Source organism: Lonchura striata, chromosome 5 (genome assembly GCF_046129695.1).
Source record: "Lonchura striata isolate bLonStr1 chromosome 5, bLonStr1.mat, whole genome shotgun sequence".
Taxonomy (NCBI): domain Eukaryota; kingdom Metazoa; phylum Chordata; class Aves; order Passeriformes; family Estrildidae; genus Lonchura; species Lonchura striata.
Genome location: NC_134607.1, coordinates 58,612,114 through 58,629,922, shown reverse-complemented (window position 1 = coordinate 58,629,922; position 17,809 = coordinate 58,612,114). Strand labels below are relative to the sequence as shown.

The window sequence follows — 17,809 nt, the reverse complement described above, 5'->3', positions numbered from 1 at the left end:
CGTGCTTTGAAAATCAGTGTATATTTAACAAGTGTCAGTGGAGATGCAGCCCTAGGCTGCTGACAGCCTGTCACACCAGAGGAGCCATGAGGCTGTGGAGCTGTGCCGTGCGCGCGTGACTGGGCCTGTCCGATTGGGGCTGACGACATTACTGAACAAGTTCAACCTGTTTATGGTTTCTCAGCACCCCAGATTATAATTATTCCTCATTATTTTGCGCATTTGTCATATCTTTGGGTGTTGTCCAGGGAGCCTTTGTGCTAGGCCATGTATAAACAGACGGACAAGCCCGTTTCCTCTCCCTGAGATTATTTCACCCGATTGCTTTAGCCCTGAATTTGCTTTTGTTACTGGTACCAGCAGGAACTCCTGAGAGCTCTGCCAGCTTTTCCAGTGGCTTTGAAATCCGGAGACACAAATCCCTGCAGCTGAGCTGGGCCTCATGCAATCCATGGTCTCTTTGTTCCTTGCTCAGCTCCGGGTTGTCCTTGCATATTCATCCTGCGCAGCACTGGGCTCTCTTTACATACACTGTGAAAGAGTCTTCCCTGCCCAAAAGCTCGGCAGGGGTGAACTCTCTGGCTGTGAACTGCTGTGTCAGCCTTTCTTCTGTCCTTCAGTCCATGTCTGATAAGGTGCATTGGAATGTAGATCAGAAAAAGGAACTTTCAAGCTTATCTTTTCATGGCAGCTGAATGCTCGTGAAAATGCAAGGATTCACAAGGACGTAGGATGCAGAGGGCTATGGATTCCAGGAGTAACCCATTTGGGTTTTGCCAAATACAGTTTGCATTTTCCTTCAGAAAACTGAGATTAAAGGAATTATAAAAGAAGCTGTGCAAGAAAATGAAATGCAGCTATCCTGAGGCTATCACTAGTTTTTGCTGGCAGCTGTATGTATTTCTGCTGCTGTTACCCCAGCACATAAAACATACTCTTTGTCTTACTGGCTGCAAAAGCCATAACAAGAAGGTGGGCAAGGAATTTGGACTCTGAAAGTGAGGATTGTGCTTGCACTTACTGAGAGATCTGTGCTGCATTCATGGGTGAGCTATTTCATTTCTTCATTTCTGAAGTGCATGTAGTTATGGGTGGCCTAAGCCACTGACTTGGCTGATATTTCCATAACATTTAAGTACCTTCACTGACCTATCATATCACATCCTCAGGAAGAAACAAGAGACAAGTAGGTGCACTATTTTTAACAGACAGGGGGGAAGCAGTTTAGTGTGAGTTACAATGCCTAAGTGTTCAGGCAAAATTATTTAGACATCAGAAAATAGTTTTTTAAGGGATAATATAAAATTGCACACTTTCTTATCTGCTGTTTGAGGCATTCCAAGTGGAAAACAGGAGAGTTCAGGGAGGGTGCTAGGCAGGAAGAGACAAGGTGCACGTATCATACTCAGTTAGAAAGTAAATTGAAGTAACCACAGAGATGACCATTGTATCCTGGCAAACAAAGGTTAAGTCTTACACCTTTAGAGGAAATAGAATTATTTTGCTGACAAGAGGATGCTTCTTTTTGAATTTCATTCCTTTTTTGTCGTTTAATAACCCTTTATAAACCAGCTGATCAGGAAGAAACTGTATGAACACAGGCGCTGCTCCCCCACGCACATGTGCACACATGCAACACCTACCCACACCCTAGCTCAGATACAGATCCTGAAGCTCATCTGTATTCTCAGCTTAAAAGTAACAGAACATAAGCAGCACCTTGAGTGTTGTCTTCAGAAGAATAGTTGTTTCTATGGCTTTTGTGAAGAACCATTCCCATCCCTTGCTAGAACCCTTTGCCAAAAGGGAGTGCTCCAGGTGTTCTACAGTGCTTTTTGGAAGCTCAAGGTGTTGGTGGAAGAGCACTCCAGCTCTCTGTGAGGTCCCAGCACTGGGACTGTTCAGCAATAGCAGCCTGTGTGTTTATCTGTTCCCTTTACCAGAGTATATCCAAATGTTGATTCAGTTAATCACTACACAGCTCCATCTTTGTTGGGAGCCTGCTCATAGAAAGCACTCTGTATGCTCCTGGGAGGGTACCCACTGGCATCCTTAAACAAGAATGGAAGGAAAATAGGGAACAACTATAGGATCACTAAAGGTGATGTATTTCTTGCATATGCCTGTTTTTTAAATCTAACTTTATAAATATTGATTTAAAAATCATTACATTTTCTAATTTTATGTAGAGCATAATCTTGAAATTTAGTCTTTGTCATTATCAATTACTGGTTTTGGTCTTGCAGCCCCCCATCAGATGTTTCACTGATATTTATTCAGTCCTGTCCTGAGCCCTGTATACCTGTCCTAAGCCCTGGTATAGCACCAAGCACAGCAGAACAGTACCAAGCCTCCTGCACCTTCACAAGCCCCACTTCTCATATTTGTTCAGGTATCAGAAATAACACAGCCCACCCTCCTTGCTTTATCTTATTTATAGTCTTTTCTGGAAAATATTTATTTTAAGTTTGGCAATGACAGAAAAGGGTTTTTGACTGTGTTACTAACTTTTTAGTTTCAGTATTTCTGGGGCTGATCTGAAAAAAATGTTCAATTCCTCTCAGCCCTGCTTCAGCTGCTTGTCTCATGATTAGATGATCTGTTGAGAAAAATGGCTTACCAGATTTTTTGCTACATCCACACTGTTCTTTTTGAAAACTCATCTATTTTGCTACTCTATCCATCTGGATTGTTTGACTAAAAACTTATTTTCAGTAAGGTAATTTGTTACTTTATTTTTTTCAGTAGGAGGAATTAATCATGCTCAAGTACTCACAGAACACCAGTCTGCTGTAAGATCACAGATGAAATGCCTCATGCTCCTGTTGCATGTACCTGAAAGTGATAAAGAAATAAATCTGTTAGAGACCATGCAGAATATTAAATAAGGATGCCCCATGTTATAGCATAGTTGTGGGTTATTTTTAAATACAAGGTAGTAGGAAATTTTTATAGAAGACTCTCCTGTCTGATTGCAGTTTTGCTGTCTGTCTGTGCTCACAGATACATCCCTTTGTCTGCAGTTGTGTTTTGGTTGGGTTTGCTGACCATTTTCTTTGCCTGACTCTGCTCTTTATTTTTTATACTTGATTTATTTTACTTTGCTTTTAAATTTCCACTCATACCTTTCAAGAAAAAATAGAGAATTGTTCCATGAAAGAAATATGACAATAAAATTACTAGTTATATACAGGTCAAAGAGGTTTTTTCAAAGAGATGGTAAGTAAAGTTTTTTGACAATATATATATGACCAAAAAGTCTAAATTCCACTTCAAAATTGTTGTGATATAAGGGACATTTTTCCAGTTGATTGCCAGTGGATAGGCATTGGGGTATTTCAGAAGATGTGATTCAGTAGCTTGAGATGTCTCTTCTGCATTTGAAATGCTCTTTATGATTCTGGTTACAGATTGCAGAGGTGTTGCAAGTGAAGCTGCATTTCCTTCATAAACTTATATTGTCCTGACTCATTTTGTTTGCATTTTTTTTTTTTTAAAGGCTGGGATGCTATCATGGATTGGAAAGATGTCTTATCAGGAGGAGAAAAACAAAGGATGGGCATGGCCCGGATGTTTTACCACAAGTAAGTGTTAGGGTTCATTCCTTAAGAAGCATTTGAAAATGAGAAAGAGCTTTGCAGATTTGCTGTTATAGTTTGAGCAGTAGTAGACTATAATCTGCACACAATATTCAACACTGTCTAGCATAGGAACTGCATAAATCTTGTTTATTCATTCAAGCTCTGGTTTGGATAATGCTTCTTAAGCTTTGCTTTTGGCAACATAGCATTACCTTTTTCAGATATTTATTTCTTTGACATCTCAGCTACAAGCATCTTCCCTCCTACAAATGTTGCCAAAGTGTGATGGAAGTGGGTTGCAAGAAGCTCTTGGAGTTTGAAAGTGAAGCTCCTAAACCTTTTGATTTTGGAGACTGCGAGCACATAAAGGCAGCCTAGTCCTTACATAGCAGTGGATAGGAAGCTTCAAGTTGGCTTTAGCTACTGCATAACTTGATGAGTACAAAATAATACTAGGTCAGACTAGGACATAGAAGTTAGATCACTGTGTACTCAAATGGGACAGGAAATAAACTTAATTTTTCCTGGAAGTTATCTTTTCACCTGAATAATGCATGGAAACTTCATGTTGTTTCTAGCCAGCTTCCAGCTGTAAATAAGAGACATCTGTCTGGCAGAAATAGCTCTCTACTTCCTGTTGTTCTTTCAATTAGACCTTGTACATGGGAGTATTGTCCAAAACCTAGAAGAGTAATGTTCTTTATGTGCTTTTAAAAGGCCGAAATATGCATTGCTGGATGAATGTACGAGCGCTGTAAGCATTGATGTCGAAGGAAAGATATTCCAAGCTGCAAAAGCTGCTGGGATATCCCTGCTTTCCATAACACACAGACCTTCCCTTTGGTAAGTATATCCAGGGCTTTGTCATGGTCCTTGCTTTTAGCTCTCTGACAAGCAGTGGATTGGCTTTTGTTCTTTGTACTGGGGCAGTTGTTTAGTCAATATCTACTGTAGTTTCTAAGATAAGTTGTCTACAACAGTAGTGATGTAAATTAATTTAGCATGGATTTTTTTCATTCTTTGAAAGGTATTTATTCATCCTTCTTATTTTTTAATGTGTTTCAGTTATTAATATGCAGAAGTCTAAAAAGTAATTAATTACTCTATGCCACAGCCAAAACATGTATCATCAGATTATTCTGTAAAGGTGACAAGATACATGAGGTGTCCTGGGGGAGTGTACCAATGCAGGGAGAAGATGGGAAACATGACAAGTGGTTAAACTATATTTCTTCCACAGGAATACTATATCTGTTTTTTAAACAGTTGTGCTCTCTATCTACAGCATTTAGCTTCTTGATTTCTTGGGAGTTTGGTGGGAGAAAAATAGAAGGATGGGTTAAGCATTTGGTATCAAAAAGGATAATATGCAAAAAGGGATGAATATTAGTCTTTTCAGTCCCATGTCATAAGCCACTGAGTTTATTAAAACTCCCACATTCCCTGGATGAGATTTACAGTCAGTGTTTTATGATGCATTTTACCTTCTATAATTTATAGTGATAAATTATCTAGTCATACCAGCAGCTCTGAGGGAACTCTATGCTCTTCCTCTGGCACCTCCTGAAAAATGTTTTGTCAGGTCTTGACAAAGTCCACATGTACACCTTTGAATATTTTCAATGCATGCACCCTGATACTCACTGAAAGATTTGTTACTCCTATACAGACTTTTTTATTTTGGCCCCTTGCAAACTGAACCATGTTTTAGGAATAAAGTTACCTTTAGCCAACCTTATAAGACACAGGGGAGCAAACTGAGGTGTAATTTGAACAAACTTGAGTTTTATCTGTAGGATCAGGTGCATCATTCCTGCCTCACTGTATTTGCTGCTAGGAGATAAGACATCTATGGTAAATGAAAAAAATGGGATTAGAATTCCTGAGGGAGAAATGAACCTTGTCTTATGCTGCTGTTATAGCTCCTGGGGAAAAAGGCATCTGATAAAGTTGTAGTGAAGGGATCTGTAGCCACAATGTTTCTAAGAAGGAGGCATTAAGAGGGGGCCACCATCTTGGCCAGGGGCAGCAGATGATGAGTGGACCTTCCATGGCCCTGCTGCCTACACCTGCCAGCATCCCTGCAGGTGAGGGGCTCAGAGCCTGGCCATGTGGGCTGCAGAGGCAATGACTGCCCTGGCTGGGAGCCCACACCAGTGCTGCTGCTTCCAGCTGGCACCCGCTGAATTCCACTGTTGGCCTGGGGCAGTCCTGGCTTTGAAATCCCTAAAGCCCATATGAAAGAGTGTCCTGGGATGACAAGTCATTGAAACAAAAGTGTTACCCAATGATCCAGAACTGGACAGCTCAAATTCCTGAGAGGCACCTTTGAAAAGAGACACATACATCCAAATTTGCATGCAAGAAGGAACCATCTCTTCCGTGAGCCATTACTAATGTTTTAATTTCTGCTGCAGGAAGTACCACACTCACTTGCTGCAGTTTGATGGACAAGGTGGCTGGCGTTTCGAGCAGTTGGACACCGCTATCCGTTTGTCATTGAGTGAGGAAAAACAGAGACTGGAATCCCAGCTTGCAGGAATTCCTAAAATGCAGCAGAGACTGAATGAACTGTGTAAAATCCTGGGAGAAGATTCAGTGCTTAAAACAATGGACAAAGAAGAATAAATAATTTATGGTTTATGTTTTTAAAAGTATTTTTTTAGTTAAAAGCATTACAAATTCAGCCATTATCCTTTGCATGCATTGTGACAGAGGCTTAGAGCATAGCAAAACACAGCCAGCAGAAAATAATGCTCTGAATGCTATGTAAGACTTGAGTGTTTTAGTATTATGGAGGAAAATGGTTGAACTGTGAAAAGAAAATAAGCAAGTGCACAGAGTATAAGATTAGTCATTAAAGCTTATGTTAATTCCTAGTGAAAGCCCAATTCACTGCAAGAAACGACCAACACACTTAGGTTTTATAGGTGAATTTTTGCCTGAGCCTTGGCCAGCAGAATGTGCTCTTGTACTGGGTCACTGTGTGCGTATGACATGCCTGCTATGCAGAGCAACCGGGCAAGACACTCAGGCATGGAGCACAGCAGGGGCAGTATCTGGGTGAGTATGCAGATGTATGCAAAAATCTCATTTGGGTATAAGAAACATTCTCTCAGCCCATGTAAAACAAGACTTCTTTTCTACTACTGAATAATATACATGCCTTTACCTGCATTTCTATAGGAAATAATGTAATAGGCTGACCAGAAGACAACTGTCAGAGCAACCCACTGCCCTCATTACAGAGAAACAGGGATAGAGCTAAACATGTAATATGCTTTATGCCATTACATATAGCTTCAGAGGCTCTTTGCTCTTCGTGATACATCAGTTCCTTTGGGGGATTATTTATGTCCCTTACTCGGTAACCTCTGGTGGTATGGGTGGAGCACTGGGCCTGGCATCAAGTGACTTTGTTTTGGCTTGACTAAATAATTCATCTTCTTTATGGGTGCAATCCAGCTGGCATCCATGTCTGACCCAGTTCCTCCATTGGCATAATCACAGTATAGACACTTGTTTGTTCCATGAGACACTTTGTGGTGGGAAGGACTGTAGGAGAAGGAAGTGGCAGTTTCTAACAATATGCTGAATTCTCAGGCATGGCTGTCCTGCCAAATGAAATGCTCAGCACTTATAAAGGTCTGTGAAAAATTAGAGCATTTGGTAACCACTAATGAATACATCTGCCATATTTTTGGTGGAGTGGCTGAACATTGCCCTCCCTGTGAGCAAATACACTGGTTAACAACCTTGCTTTCACATGCACTCACTGATTGTCCCATCAGCTTTTCAGTTCAGGTCCCCAATCAGTCAGAAGCTGCTTTAACAGAACTGCCTGAGACAGTGCTGGCCTGAGTGTCCTGCTGAATGCAAAAGCTGGGAAATTAGAAATAAAGATGTGAATGTATTTAGGAGGTCCTGTTCTCTCTGACTCCAAGTGCATGGCAAAAGGGCAGCTCAGGAGTGAAGATCAGGAGGGGAAAGAAGCTTTGCAGATGGGCAAATGAGCCTTAGCCAAGATGTAGCAATCCTGAAGTTTGTTGTTTGTTTGTTTTTTTTTCCCCTATAATTGTGTGATTCCTTAGAAGATTTCTGTCTGTTCTTAGTCTGAGTGAGACAGCACATAAACTAATAAGAGCTGTTTGGAGAGGGGAAATATATTAGGGGCATTTGCTGAGCTGGAAATGTTTGAGCACCTTAATGTTAGTATTTCTTTTTTTCTGATTGCTTCAAGAAAAAGAAGAAGGTGAATTACCTCCATCTGCCAAATCCCAGTCCAGTGCACTAACCACTAGCCCATATTCCTTCTCAGTGTGCTCAGCTTGCTGCTTGGTATAGCATTAGCACCAGAAAATGGAGCAAGTCTGCTCCCTCCAGTGTCTGCAGCTTGAATGTAACCCTGTAATTTACCCTGGTAACAACAGTTGGTTCCTTTCATTAGTTTTTTTTCTGTAGAGCCCCCAGAGACATCTCACTGATATAGAAAGGAATGCTCCTAGGAACCTTTGAAAGGGCTGAAAAATTAAGGTTCAAGATAATAAAATGTGTCGTAAAGCACAGATGGAGGTCACTGCTGGGGTGGCTGATGTGTATGCATTTTAATTTGCAAATGTCTGTGCTTGTCCCTCTCCCTGAAGGTGAGCTTTCCCCTTTCTCATCTTCAAAGCAAAATTCATAACTACTAAGGAAAAGAAGAAGTCAGCCAAGAATCTGTTCTCAGTGAACATAAACGAGATGACTGATGAGTGTAAAAGCTTGCAGGTTTCTGATGTTTCTGTAAGATGAGATGAATGAGGGCACACCATGTGCATACCCTTGTCCCAGCTGCAGTGCATCCTGCTAGCACAAGGCAGCCTCAAAGCCACCTTTCCACAAGCCTTTCCCAAGCCAGGACGTGAGGTGGAGGAAGGGGCATTGCTGTTTCCCACCTCTCCATTAAGCACTTTAGCATGTGGCTGGGAACTAAACCAGGGTTATCCACTCCCTGAATGAGTGGGATACTGAAAGGTGCTGAAGAATTGGCCCAGTTTAGCACAGCTCCAGATATCCCACCAAAGCTCTGCCCCTGTTCTTTGACTTGCTGGGAGCCATTATGGGCAGCACCTGAAATCTGTTGTATGCCTTACAGAGATCAAAGCTGGATATCCCTTATGGCACAAAACAAATCTCTTCTAAAGAAACCATGTTTAATAGGAGAAAATTTGTTTGCTGTTTGTTTTTTTTTAATGAGATTATGCATAAAACATACAAAATTTATGTTACTGAAATTTTGACGTTACAAATTTTTATGTTGTGAAATTTTGATGAAAACTGCAATCAGACCTGGATCAATCTAATAGTATTTTCTTTGAAGTTCAACATTTATTTCTTGGATCCAGTAATAGACAACCATTCCCATTCAGCTGTGTAGTGTAAAATACCCTAGCATCTCACTCAGCTATTTGTGTTCATGTAGGCATAGCAAGAACATTTGAGGCTGCTATGAGAAGAAACATTTCTCTAAACAAGAGCTTCCTGAGTGATACCTAGGTGGTTTTAGAAGGAATTTCTCTACTAGTGGCTCATTATATTTCAAGTTAGTTTTGTGGCAGGAAGAGAAGCTGCTCTGGAGTTATTTTCTGCCAACTTTCTGTGTTGATTCAAGGGCTCGTTGAGACTGGAGTCTTAGTTTTTGTTTTTGAAGAGTTTGACAGGTCATAGTCCAGCTCATTTTGTGCTGCTTTGGGCCCAGCCTAGCAGAGGTGCATGCTCCCTGCTCAGGAATGGCTCATGGAGGCAGTGTTCTGGAGCTAGGGCATGGGGAGCACATGGCCCTGGCTGTGCAAGAGGGTCAGAGTGGGATGGGATACTTTGGCAGAAGTTTTTTTTTTTTATGGTGCAATGACAGCTGCTTATGAATGTTCATTCCCTTTTTGGTGTTGAGGAGCTGTGGCTCCCCAGGAGGCTGAGGAAGTGACTTTTTTGCCTCCTTTCTGCCTTTCATACCTATCTGGAGCTAGCCAGACCCTGTCACAGTGTCTGTGCATTCAGGGCTGGGCACTGCCCAGAGCTGAGCACACCCAGCCCTGTGAGCACCCTCTCACCCCCCCAGGCTCAGGGCAGACTGGATTGCCTGGGTCTGTTTGCACCTAGAAGAGCACAGGTGATGACCAAAATTCATACCTGCCTCAGGCAGGTATTATCTGTACAACAAAAATACGCGTTCTCCACATCAGTGTGTTCAGAGAATGCAGAGTGTTTTTGCAAGAATCTTCAGAATGAAAGGACACAAATTTTGTGCATGGGATTTCACTATTTTAACCTGTGACAAGTTTTTTTACTTAGTTTTGGGGTCAGACTCATTCCTGGTTTGGACTTGCAAGTCCTCCTTCTGCAGGGACAGAAAACCCCATGTATGTTTCAAAATAATTTTTCAAAAGCAGTGGGATTTGTATTTATAGGGAATGAAGGACTGGGTATTAAATGGGATATTATGGAGAAAATTATATATTAAAGCAAATTAACACATCTGCAGTCCACTCAAACTTATGAATGGTGATAATGCATGTCAAAGTCAAATTTCTGAGCCAATCATATAAAGAAATCCCCCTACTGAGCTGTTCATGAAGCTTAGGAGAACTGAACTGTTAATCAAATGTGTCTTTGTTTTGTTTCTGTTTGATATTAATACCTTTTAAGAGCAGACAATTTATAAAGCAATAAAATATGCTTTACAGTTGTAATTTATTCCAACCTCAAATAAAACATGTTGCATTTACTTCCAGTTTACAGTGTTCCTTATGAGTCATTCACAAAGCAGTCAGGACCTGCCTGCATGTGCTCTGGGAGTCCTTTCCCAACCCTTGTTTCTGTGATGGAGGAGGAAGGCTTGGGGTGGATGCTGTGCATTTTCAAGTTAAAACAAGTCTTTCATTCCCAGGTCAGGCTGGCGTCAAAGGCTGCTGTGAGGTTTCTCATTTTTTGTGCCATCCACTTTGGTGTGTACCTGATTGATGACAGGAAGGTGACAAGAGCTGCCACCCCTTGCTGGGGTTTCTACACCAAGCAGTGGGCCAGAGGACGGTGTCAGCAGTGCAGCATCGGGTGCCTCGGCAGCATCACTCCCAAGGTTGTAGTTAGGGTCTTTGTAAGACACAGCTATGCACAGAGCATCAGTGCCACAAACAATCAACAAGAGCTCACCATGGCCTAGCAGAGGAGCGAGTTTTTTCTTAGGGGGAGTGTGAGGGCAATGGTTGTCTCCTCAGCAGCCTTGACACAGAGCTGGCTTGTGTCCAGCCCCTTTCCAGCTGTGTAGCAGGGTGTGGTGAGGTAGTGTGTGGTACAGGACCTGGATTATGCAGTTGGAGAGCCAGTGGATCACTTGAGAACTAGATTCTTACGGATGACAGGAATCCAGTACCCCATACCTCCCTTGCAGCCACTGCACCCACTCAGAGAGCACTGTCAGAGACTGAAGTCCAGGACATGAGCAATGAGAAATTTATTTTTGGGTGTCTCTGGGTGGGCTGTAGGATCAGGCTGGGGCTGATGCATCAAAGTATGTTAGTGGAGAAGGTGAGCTGAAAGCTGAGGTTGCAGTTCAGTTTCACGTTTTTTGACAAGAAATGCTTTGGTGTCCACTCCTTGGAGAGCATTCCTGCTTCCTGATCAGCAGGACTGGTGTCTTGGGTTTGATGTGAAGTGTCATAGTCCTGAGCCTCTGCCCAAGGGTTAGGTATTCACAGAAGAGAGACAACAGCAAGACTCCTAAAGCAGACTCCCCAGCCCTGCTTACAGGGACCTGGGGCTGCCGCTGGGGACAAAGGTCGTGACACGTGCCCCGAGTACAGGGCCGGCACCCTGGCAGGTCACCAGCAGGACCGCCAGCGTAGGCACACACCCAGGCCCAGGCTACAGGCGGGTCACGGTGCCCACGCTACCGCTAAGCTGCTCCGTGCCCTCCTCAGGCCGCAGGGGCAAGGCCGGACGCGTTCTCCACCCGTGCCTGTGTAGGGACCTCCCCTGTGACCGCACAGAGCTCCTCTTTCCCTCCTGGGAAGTCTAGGCTACTCTGCTCTATTGCTAAAGGGGGGCTAAAGGGGGACAAACGCACTTGCTCACTCACACCAGCTGAGGGGAAGGCCGGGGAGGGAAGGAGGGAGGGCAAGGCAGTCCCAGAAGAGGGAGCAAGTTCTGTGCGGGCAACCTGCTCTAGGGAGCCATCCCTACCGTCGAGCGGGAGAGGAAAGCATCCGACCTGCCCCTGCAGCCGCAGGCGGGCGGGGCACAGGAGCCTCGAGGCGCTGAGGCGCTCGGCGAGGGGCACGGGGACGAGGGCGGTGACGCACCCCGAGTACAGGGGGTCACGCTGGCCAGGGGCCAGCAGCTGGCAGAAAGCTGCTGGGGCCGGGCAAAAGGCCCGGCCCTGCTGACAGGGAAGGCGGCTGGGCTGGGGATCGGGAGAGCTCCGTTTCCCCCCTCAGGTGCAGAGACAGGGGCTCTCACCCTCCTTACAGGGTTGCCCCTCTCTCCGGGCAGCCAAAGGAGCGCAACGGCAAAAGGCCAACGTCAGCAAAGACCCAGCCCTGCTTACAGGGAGGTCGCCCAACGCAAAGCCAGCCGCGGCACCCCGAAGGTGCCCTGGCCGTGCCAGGAAGGCCCTTTGCCCAGAGGGCCTCTCCTGTCCCCTTCTTCAGCTCCCAGCTCGCTCTTGCCTCGCCGTTCCACTCTTGAGCTCGAAGCTGCTGCCGCTCTTGCCTCGTCGTCCCGTGGCTTCTGCCAATGGAGCACGACACACTCAGGCCGGAGAAGCTCCGGCTCCTGTGCCTGAAGGGAACCGCCACCCAACAGCCCCGTGGCGAGATCCTCAAGCAGCCACCCACAGAGCCCCCTGGGCAGCCCCCAGTCCTCCAACTTCAGCTCCAAGCTGCTGCTCTTACCTTGCCCTTCCACTCTGGGGCTCAAAGCTGCCGGGCCTCTTGCAGGCTCTTGCCTCGCCGTTCCGCTCTTCTGCTCCGAGCTGCAGCCGCTCTTGCCTCGTTGTCCCACGGCCTCTGCCGGTGGACCACGACACAACTCAGGCCCCAGAAGCTCCAGCTCCCGAAGGGCACCGTGACCCAACAGCCCCACGGCCAGATCCTCAAGCCGCCACCCACAGAGCCCCCCGGCCTCAGCTGCGCCCAAAAGCCTCCAACTTCAGCTTGACTCACCATCACGACGTCCAGCGCAGTCCCATGCGGTGCGGGGAGCCAGGCCCTGTGGGCAAATGAAGCTGGGCATACGCCAAGCAGCGGCCAAGAGGCTGCATCCCTGCTTACAGGGAGCTCAAGCCGCTGCCTGGACTGCAAAGTGCCCGGGAATCCAGAGCACAGGCCCCGACTTACAGGGCGGCCCCGGCCCCCAAGGCCTACGCAGGCTCCTTCTCTCCGCCGGCTGCCAGCTGAAGGGAGCACAAAGGCTCCCAGACCCGCAGCCTGCTTACAGGCCGGTCCACACCCAGGGAGCCACAGAGCTCGGCCTTTCCCCAGGGCAACAGGAACGAGACTCTACGGTCAGGCTCATGGCCTAAAGCCGAGGGGCCGGGACCCCAGCCCCGGGGCTGGGGGGCACACGCCCGGCCCCATGACTCCTGACCCCACACCTCTGAAAGGCCGGGGCCAGGGACACCCACCTGGTTACAGGGGGTCCCTCCAACCGCCTGCCGAGGGCAGGGGACGCACACAACCCCACTTACGGGGCCGTCCCCCGCAGCCCGGCACCCCCCAGCAAGCACCACGGAGCACAGGCCCCGGCCTGCGCCCCGCTCTGGGGCCGGCCGGGGCCCAGCCGCGGCAGCGGCAGCACGGCCACACAGCCGTCTGCAGGAGCCCCTCGGGAGCCTCCTCAACAAGGCACCTGCCCGAAGCCGCGCCAAAGGCGGGACCGCGCCCTGCGGCGCAGCGCTCCTTACACCTGCGCCCTCTCGAGGGCCCGGGAGCGCTCGTTCCTGTCACCTGCCTAAAGCAGACTCCCCAGCCCTGCTTACAGGGACCTGGGGCTGCCGCTGGGGACAAAGGTCGTGACACGTGCCCCGAGTACAGGGGGTCACGCTGGCCAGGGGCCAGCAGCTGGCAGAAAGCTGCCGGGGCCGGGCAAAAGGCCCGGCCCTGCTGACAGGGCAGGCGGCTGAGCTGGGGATCGGGAGAGCTCCGTTTCCCCCCTCAGGTGCAGAGACAGGGGCTCTCACCCTCCTTACAGGGTTGCCCCTCTCTCCGGGCAGCCAAAGGAGCGCAATGGCAAAAGGCCAACATCAGCAAAGACCCAGCCCTGTTTCCAGGGAGGTCGCCCAACGCAAAGCCAGCCGTGGCACCCGGAAGGTGCCCTGGCCGTGCCAGGAAGGCCCTTTGCCCAGAGGGCCTCTCCTGTCGCCTTCTTCAGCTCCCAGCTCGCTCTTGCCTCGCCGTTCCACTCTTGAGCTCGAAGCTGCTGCCGCTCTTGCCTCGTCGTCCCACGGCCTCTGCCGGTGGACCACGACACAACTCAGGCCCCAGAAGCTCCAGCTCCCGAAGGGCACCGTGACCCAACAGCCCCACGGCCAGATCCTCAAGCCGCCACCCACAGAGCCCCCCGGCCTCAGCTGCGCCCAAAAGCCTCCAACTTCAGCTTGACTCACCATCACGACGTCCAGCGCAGTCCCATGCGGTGCGGGGAGCCAGGCCCTCTGGGCAAATGAAGCTGGGCATACGCCAAGCAGCGGCCAAGAGGCTGCACCCCTGCTTACAGGGAGCTCAAGCCGCTGCCTGGACTGCAAAGTGCCCGGGAATCCAGAGCACAGGCCCCGACTTACAGGGCGGCCCCGGCCCCCAAGGCCTACGCAGGCTCCTTCTCTCCGCCGGCTGCCAGCTGAAGGGAGCACAAAGGCTCCCAGACCCGCAGCCTGCTTACAGGCCGGTCCACACCCAGGGAGCCACAGAGCTCGGCCTTTCCCCAGGGCAACAGGAACGAGACTCTACGGTCAGGCTCACGGCCTAAAGCCGAGGGGCCGGGACCCCAGCCCCGGGGCTGGGGGGCACACGCCCGGCCCCATGACTCCTGACCCCACGCCTCTGAAAGGCCGGGGCCAGGGACACCCACCTGGTTACAGGGGGTCCCTCCAACCGCCCGCCGAGGGCAGGGGACGCACACAACCCCACTTACGGGGCCGTCCCCCGCAGCCCGGCACCCCCCAGCAAGCACCACGGAGCACAGGCCCCGGCCTGCGCCCCGCTCTGGGGCCGGCCGGGGCCCAGCCGCGGCAGCGGCAGCACGGCCACACAGCCGTCTGCAGGAGCCCCTCGGGAGCCTCCTCAACAAGGCACCTGCCCGAAGCCGCGCCAAAGGCGGGACCGCGCCCTGCGGCGCAGCGCTCCTTACACCTGCGCCCTCTCGAGGGCCCGGGAGCGCTCGTTCCTGTCACCTGCCTAAAGCAGACTCCCCAGCCCTGCTTACAGGGACCTGGGGCTGCCGCTGGGGACAAAGGTCGTGACACGTGCCCCGAGTACAGGGGGTCACGCTGGCCAGGGGCCAGCAGCTGGCAGAAAGCTGCCGGGGCCGGGCAAAAGGCCCGGCCCTGCTGACAGGGCAGGCGGCTGAGCTGGGGATCGGGAGAGCTCCGTTTCCCCCCTCAGGTGCAGAGACAGGGGCTCTCACCCTCCTTACAGGGTTGCCCCTCTCTCCGGGCAGCCAAAGGAGCGCAATGGCAAAAGGCCAACATCAGCAAAGACCCAGCCCTGTTTCCAGGGAGGTCGCCCAACGCAAAGCCAGCCGTGGCACCCGGAAGGTGCCCTGGCCGTGCCAGGAAGGCCCTTTGCCCAGAGGGCCTCTCCTGTCGCCTTCTTCAGCTCCCAGCTCGCTCTTGCCTCGCCGTTCCACTCTTGAGCTCGAAGCTGCTGCCGCTCTTGCCTCGTCGTCCCACGGCCTCTGCCGGTGGACCACGACACAACTCAGGCCCCAGAAGCTCCAGCTCCCGAAGGGCACCGTGACCCAACAGCCCCACGGCCAGATCCTCAAGCCGCCACCCACAGAGCCCCCCGGCCTCAGCTGCGCCCAAAAGCCTCCAACTTCAGCTTGACTCACCATCACGACGTCCAGCGCAGTCCCATGCGGTGCGGGGAGCCAGGCCCTCTGGGCAAATGAAGCTGGGCATACGCCAAGCAGCGGCCAAGAGGCTGCATCCCTGCTTACAGGGAGCTCAAGCCGCTGCCTGGACTGCAAAGTGCCCGGGAATCCAGAGCACAGGCCCCGACTTACAGGGCGGCCCCGGCCCCCAAGGCCTACGCAGGCTCCTTCTCTCCGCCGGCTGCCAGCTGAAGGGAGCACAAAGGCTCCCAGACCCGCAGCCTGCTTACAGGCCGGTCCACACCCAGGGAGCCACAGAGCTCGGCCTTTCCCCAGGGCAACAGGAACGAGACTCTACGGTCAGGCTCACGGCCTAAAGCCGAGGGGCCGGGACCCCAGCCCCGGGGCTGGGGGGCACACGCCCGGCCCCATGACTCCTGACCCCACGCCTCTGAAAGGCCGGGGCCAGGGACACCCACCTGGTTACAGGGGGTCCCTCCAACCGCCCGCCGAGGGCAGGGGACGCACACAACCCCACTTATGGGGCCGTCCCCCGCAGCCCGGCACCCCCCAGCAAGCACCACGGAGCACAGGCCCCGGCCTGCGCCCCGCTCCGGGGCCGGCCGGGGCCCAGCCGCGGCAGCGGCAGCACGGCCACACAGCCGTCTGCAGGAGCCCCTCGGGAGCCTCCTCAACAAGGCACCTGCCCGAAGCCGCGCCAAAGGCGGGACCGCGCCCTGCGGCGCAGCGCTCCTTACACCTGCGCCCTCTCGAGGGCCCGGGAGCGCTCGTTCCTGTCACCTGCCTAAAGCAGACTCCCCAGCCCTGCTTACAGGGACCTGGGGCTGCCGCTGGGGACAAAGGTCGTGACACGTGCCCCGAGTACAGGGCCGGCACCCTGGCAGGTCACCAGCAGGACCGCCAGCGTAGGCACACACCCAGGCCCAGGCTACAGGCGGGTCACGGTGCCCACGCTACCGCTAAGCTGCTCCGTGCCCTCCTCGGGCGGCAGGGGCAAGGCCGGACGCGTTCTCCACCCGTGCCTGTGTAGGGACCTCCCCTGTGACCGCACAGAGCTCCTCTTTCCCTCCTGGGAAGTCTAGGCTACTCTGCTCTATTGCTAAAGGGGGGCTAAAGGGGGACAAACGCACTTGCTCACTCACACCAGCTGAGGGGAAGGCCGGGGAGGGAAGGAGGGAGGGCAAGGCAGTCCCAGAAGAGGGAGCAAGTTCTGTGCGGGCAACCTGCTCTAGGGAGCCATCCCTACCGTCGAGCGGGAGAGGAAAGCATCCGACCTGCCCCTGCAGCCGCAGGCGGGCGGGGCACAGGAGCCTCGAGGCGCTGAGGCGCTCGGCGAGGGGCACGGGGACGAGGGCGGTGACGCACCCCGAGTACAGGGGGTCACGCTGGCCAGGGGCCAGCAGCTGGCAGAAAGCTGCCGGGGCCGGGCAAAAGGCCCGGCCCTGCTGACAGGGCAGGCGGCTGGGCTGGGGATCGGGAGAGCTCCGTTTCCCCCCTCAGGTGCAGAGACAGGGGCTCTCACCCTCCTTACAGGGTTGCCCCTCTCTCCGGGCAGCCAAAGGAGCGCAACGGCAAAAGGCCAACGTCAGCAAAGACCCAGCCCTGCTTACAGGGAGGTCGCCCAACGCAAAGCCAGCCGCGGCACCCGGAAGGTGCCCTGGCTGTGCCAGGAAGGCCCTTTGCCCAGAGGGCCTCTCCTGTCCCCTTCTTCAGCTCCCAGCTCGCTCTTGCCTCGCCGTTCCACTCTTGAGCTCGAAGCTGCTGCCGCTCTTGCCTCGTCGTCCCGTGGCTTCTGCCAATGGACCACGACACACTCAGGCCGGAGAAGCTCCGGCTCCTGTGCCTGAAGGGAACCGCCACCCAACAGCCCCGTGGCGAGATCCTCAAGCAGCCACCCACAGAGCCCCCTGGGCAGCCCCCAGTCCTCCAACTTCAGCTCCAAGCTGCTGCTCTTACCTTGCCCTTCCACTCTGGGGCTCAAAGCTGCCGGGCCTCTTGCAGGCTCTTGCCTCGCCGTTCCACTCTTGAGCTCGAAGCTGCTGCCGCTCTTGCCTCGTCGTCCCACGGCCTCTGCCGGTGGACCACGACACAACTCAGGCCCCAGAAGCTCCAGCTCCCGAAGGGCACCGTGACCCAACAGCCCC

At 51.5% G+C, this 17,809-nt stretch overlaps 1 protein-coding gene across 1 annotated transcript in view; it reads left to right on the top strand.

Annotated features, from left to right (window-relative positions):
• ABCD2 (ATP binding cassette subfamily D member 2) overlaps window positions 1-10,350 on the top strand; it is a 39,049-nt gene extending 28,699 nt beyond the window's left edge. Inside the window, exons 8-10 of the mRNA XM_021539108.2 lie at window positions 3,500-3,584; window positions 4,299-4,424; window positions 5,999-10,350. Coding sequence (XP_021394783.1) covers window positions 3,500-3,584; window positions 4,299-4,424; window positions 5,999-6,209 — 422 coding nt within the window. The 3' untranslated portion in view covers window positions 6,210-10,350. The remainder of the gene's footprint in view (window positions 1-3,499; window positions 3,585-4,298; window positions 4,425-5,998) is intronic.
• Window positions 10,351-17,809: the final 7,459 nt, after the last annotated feature.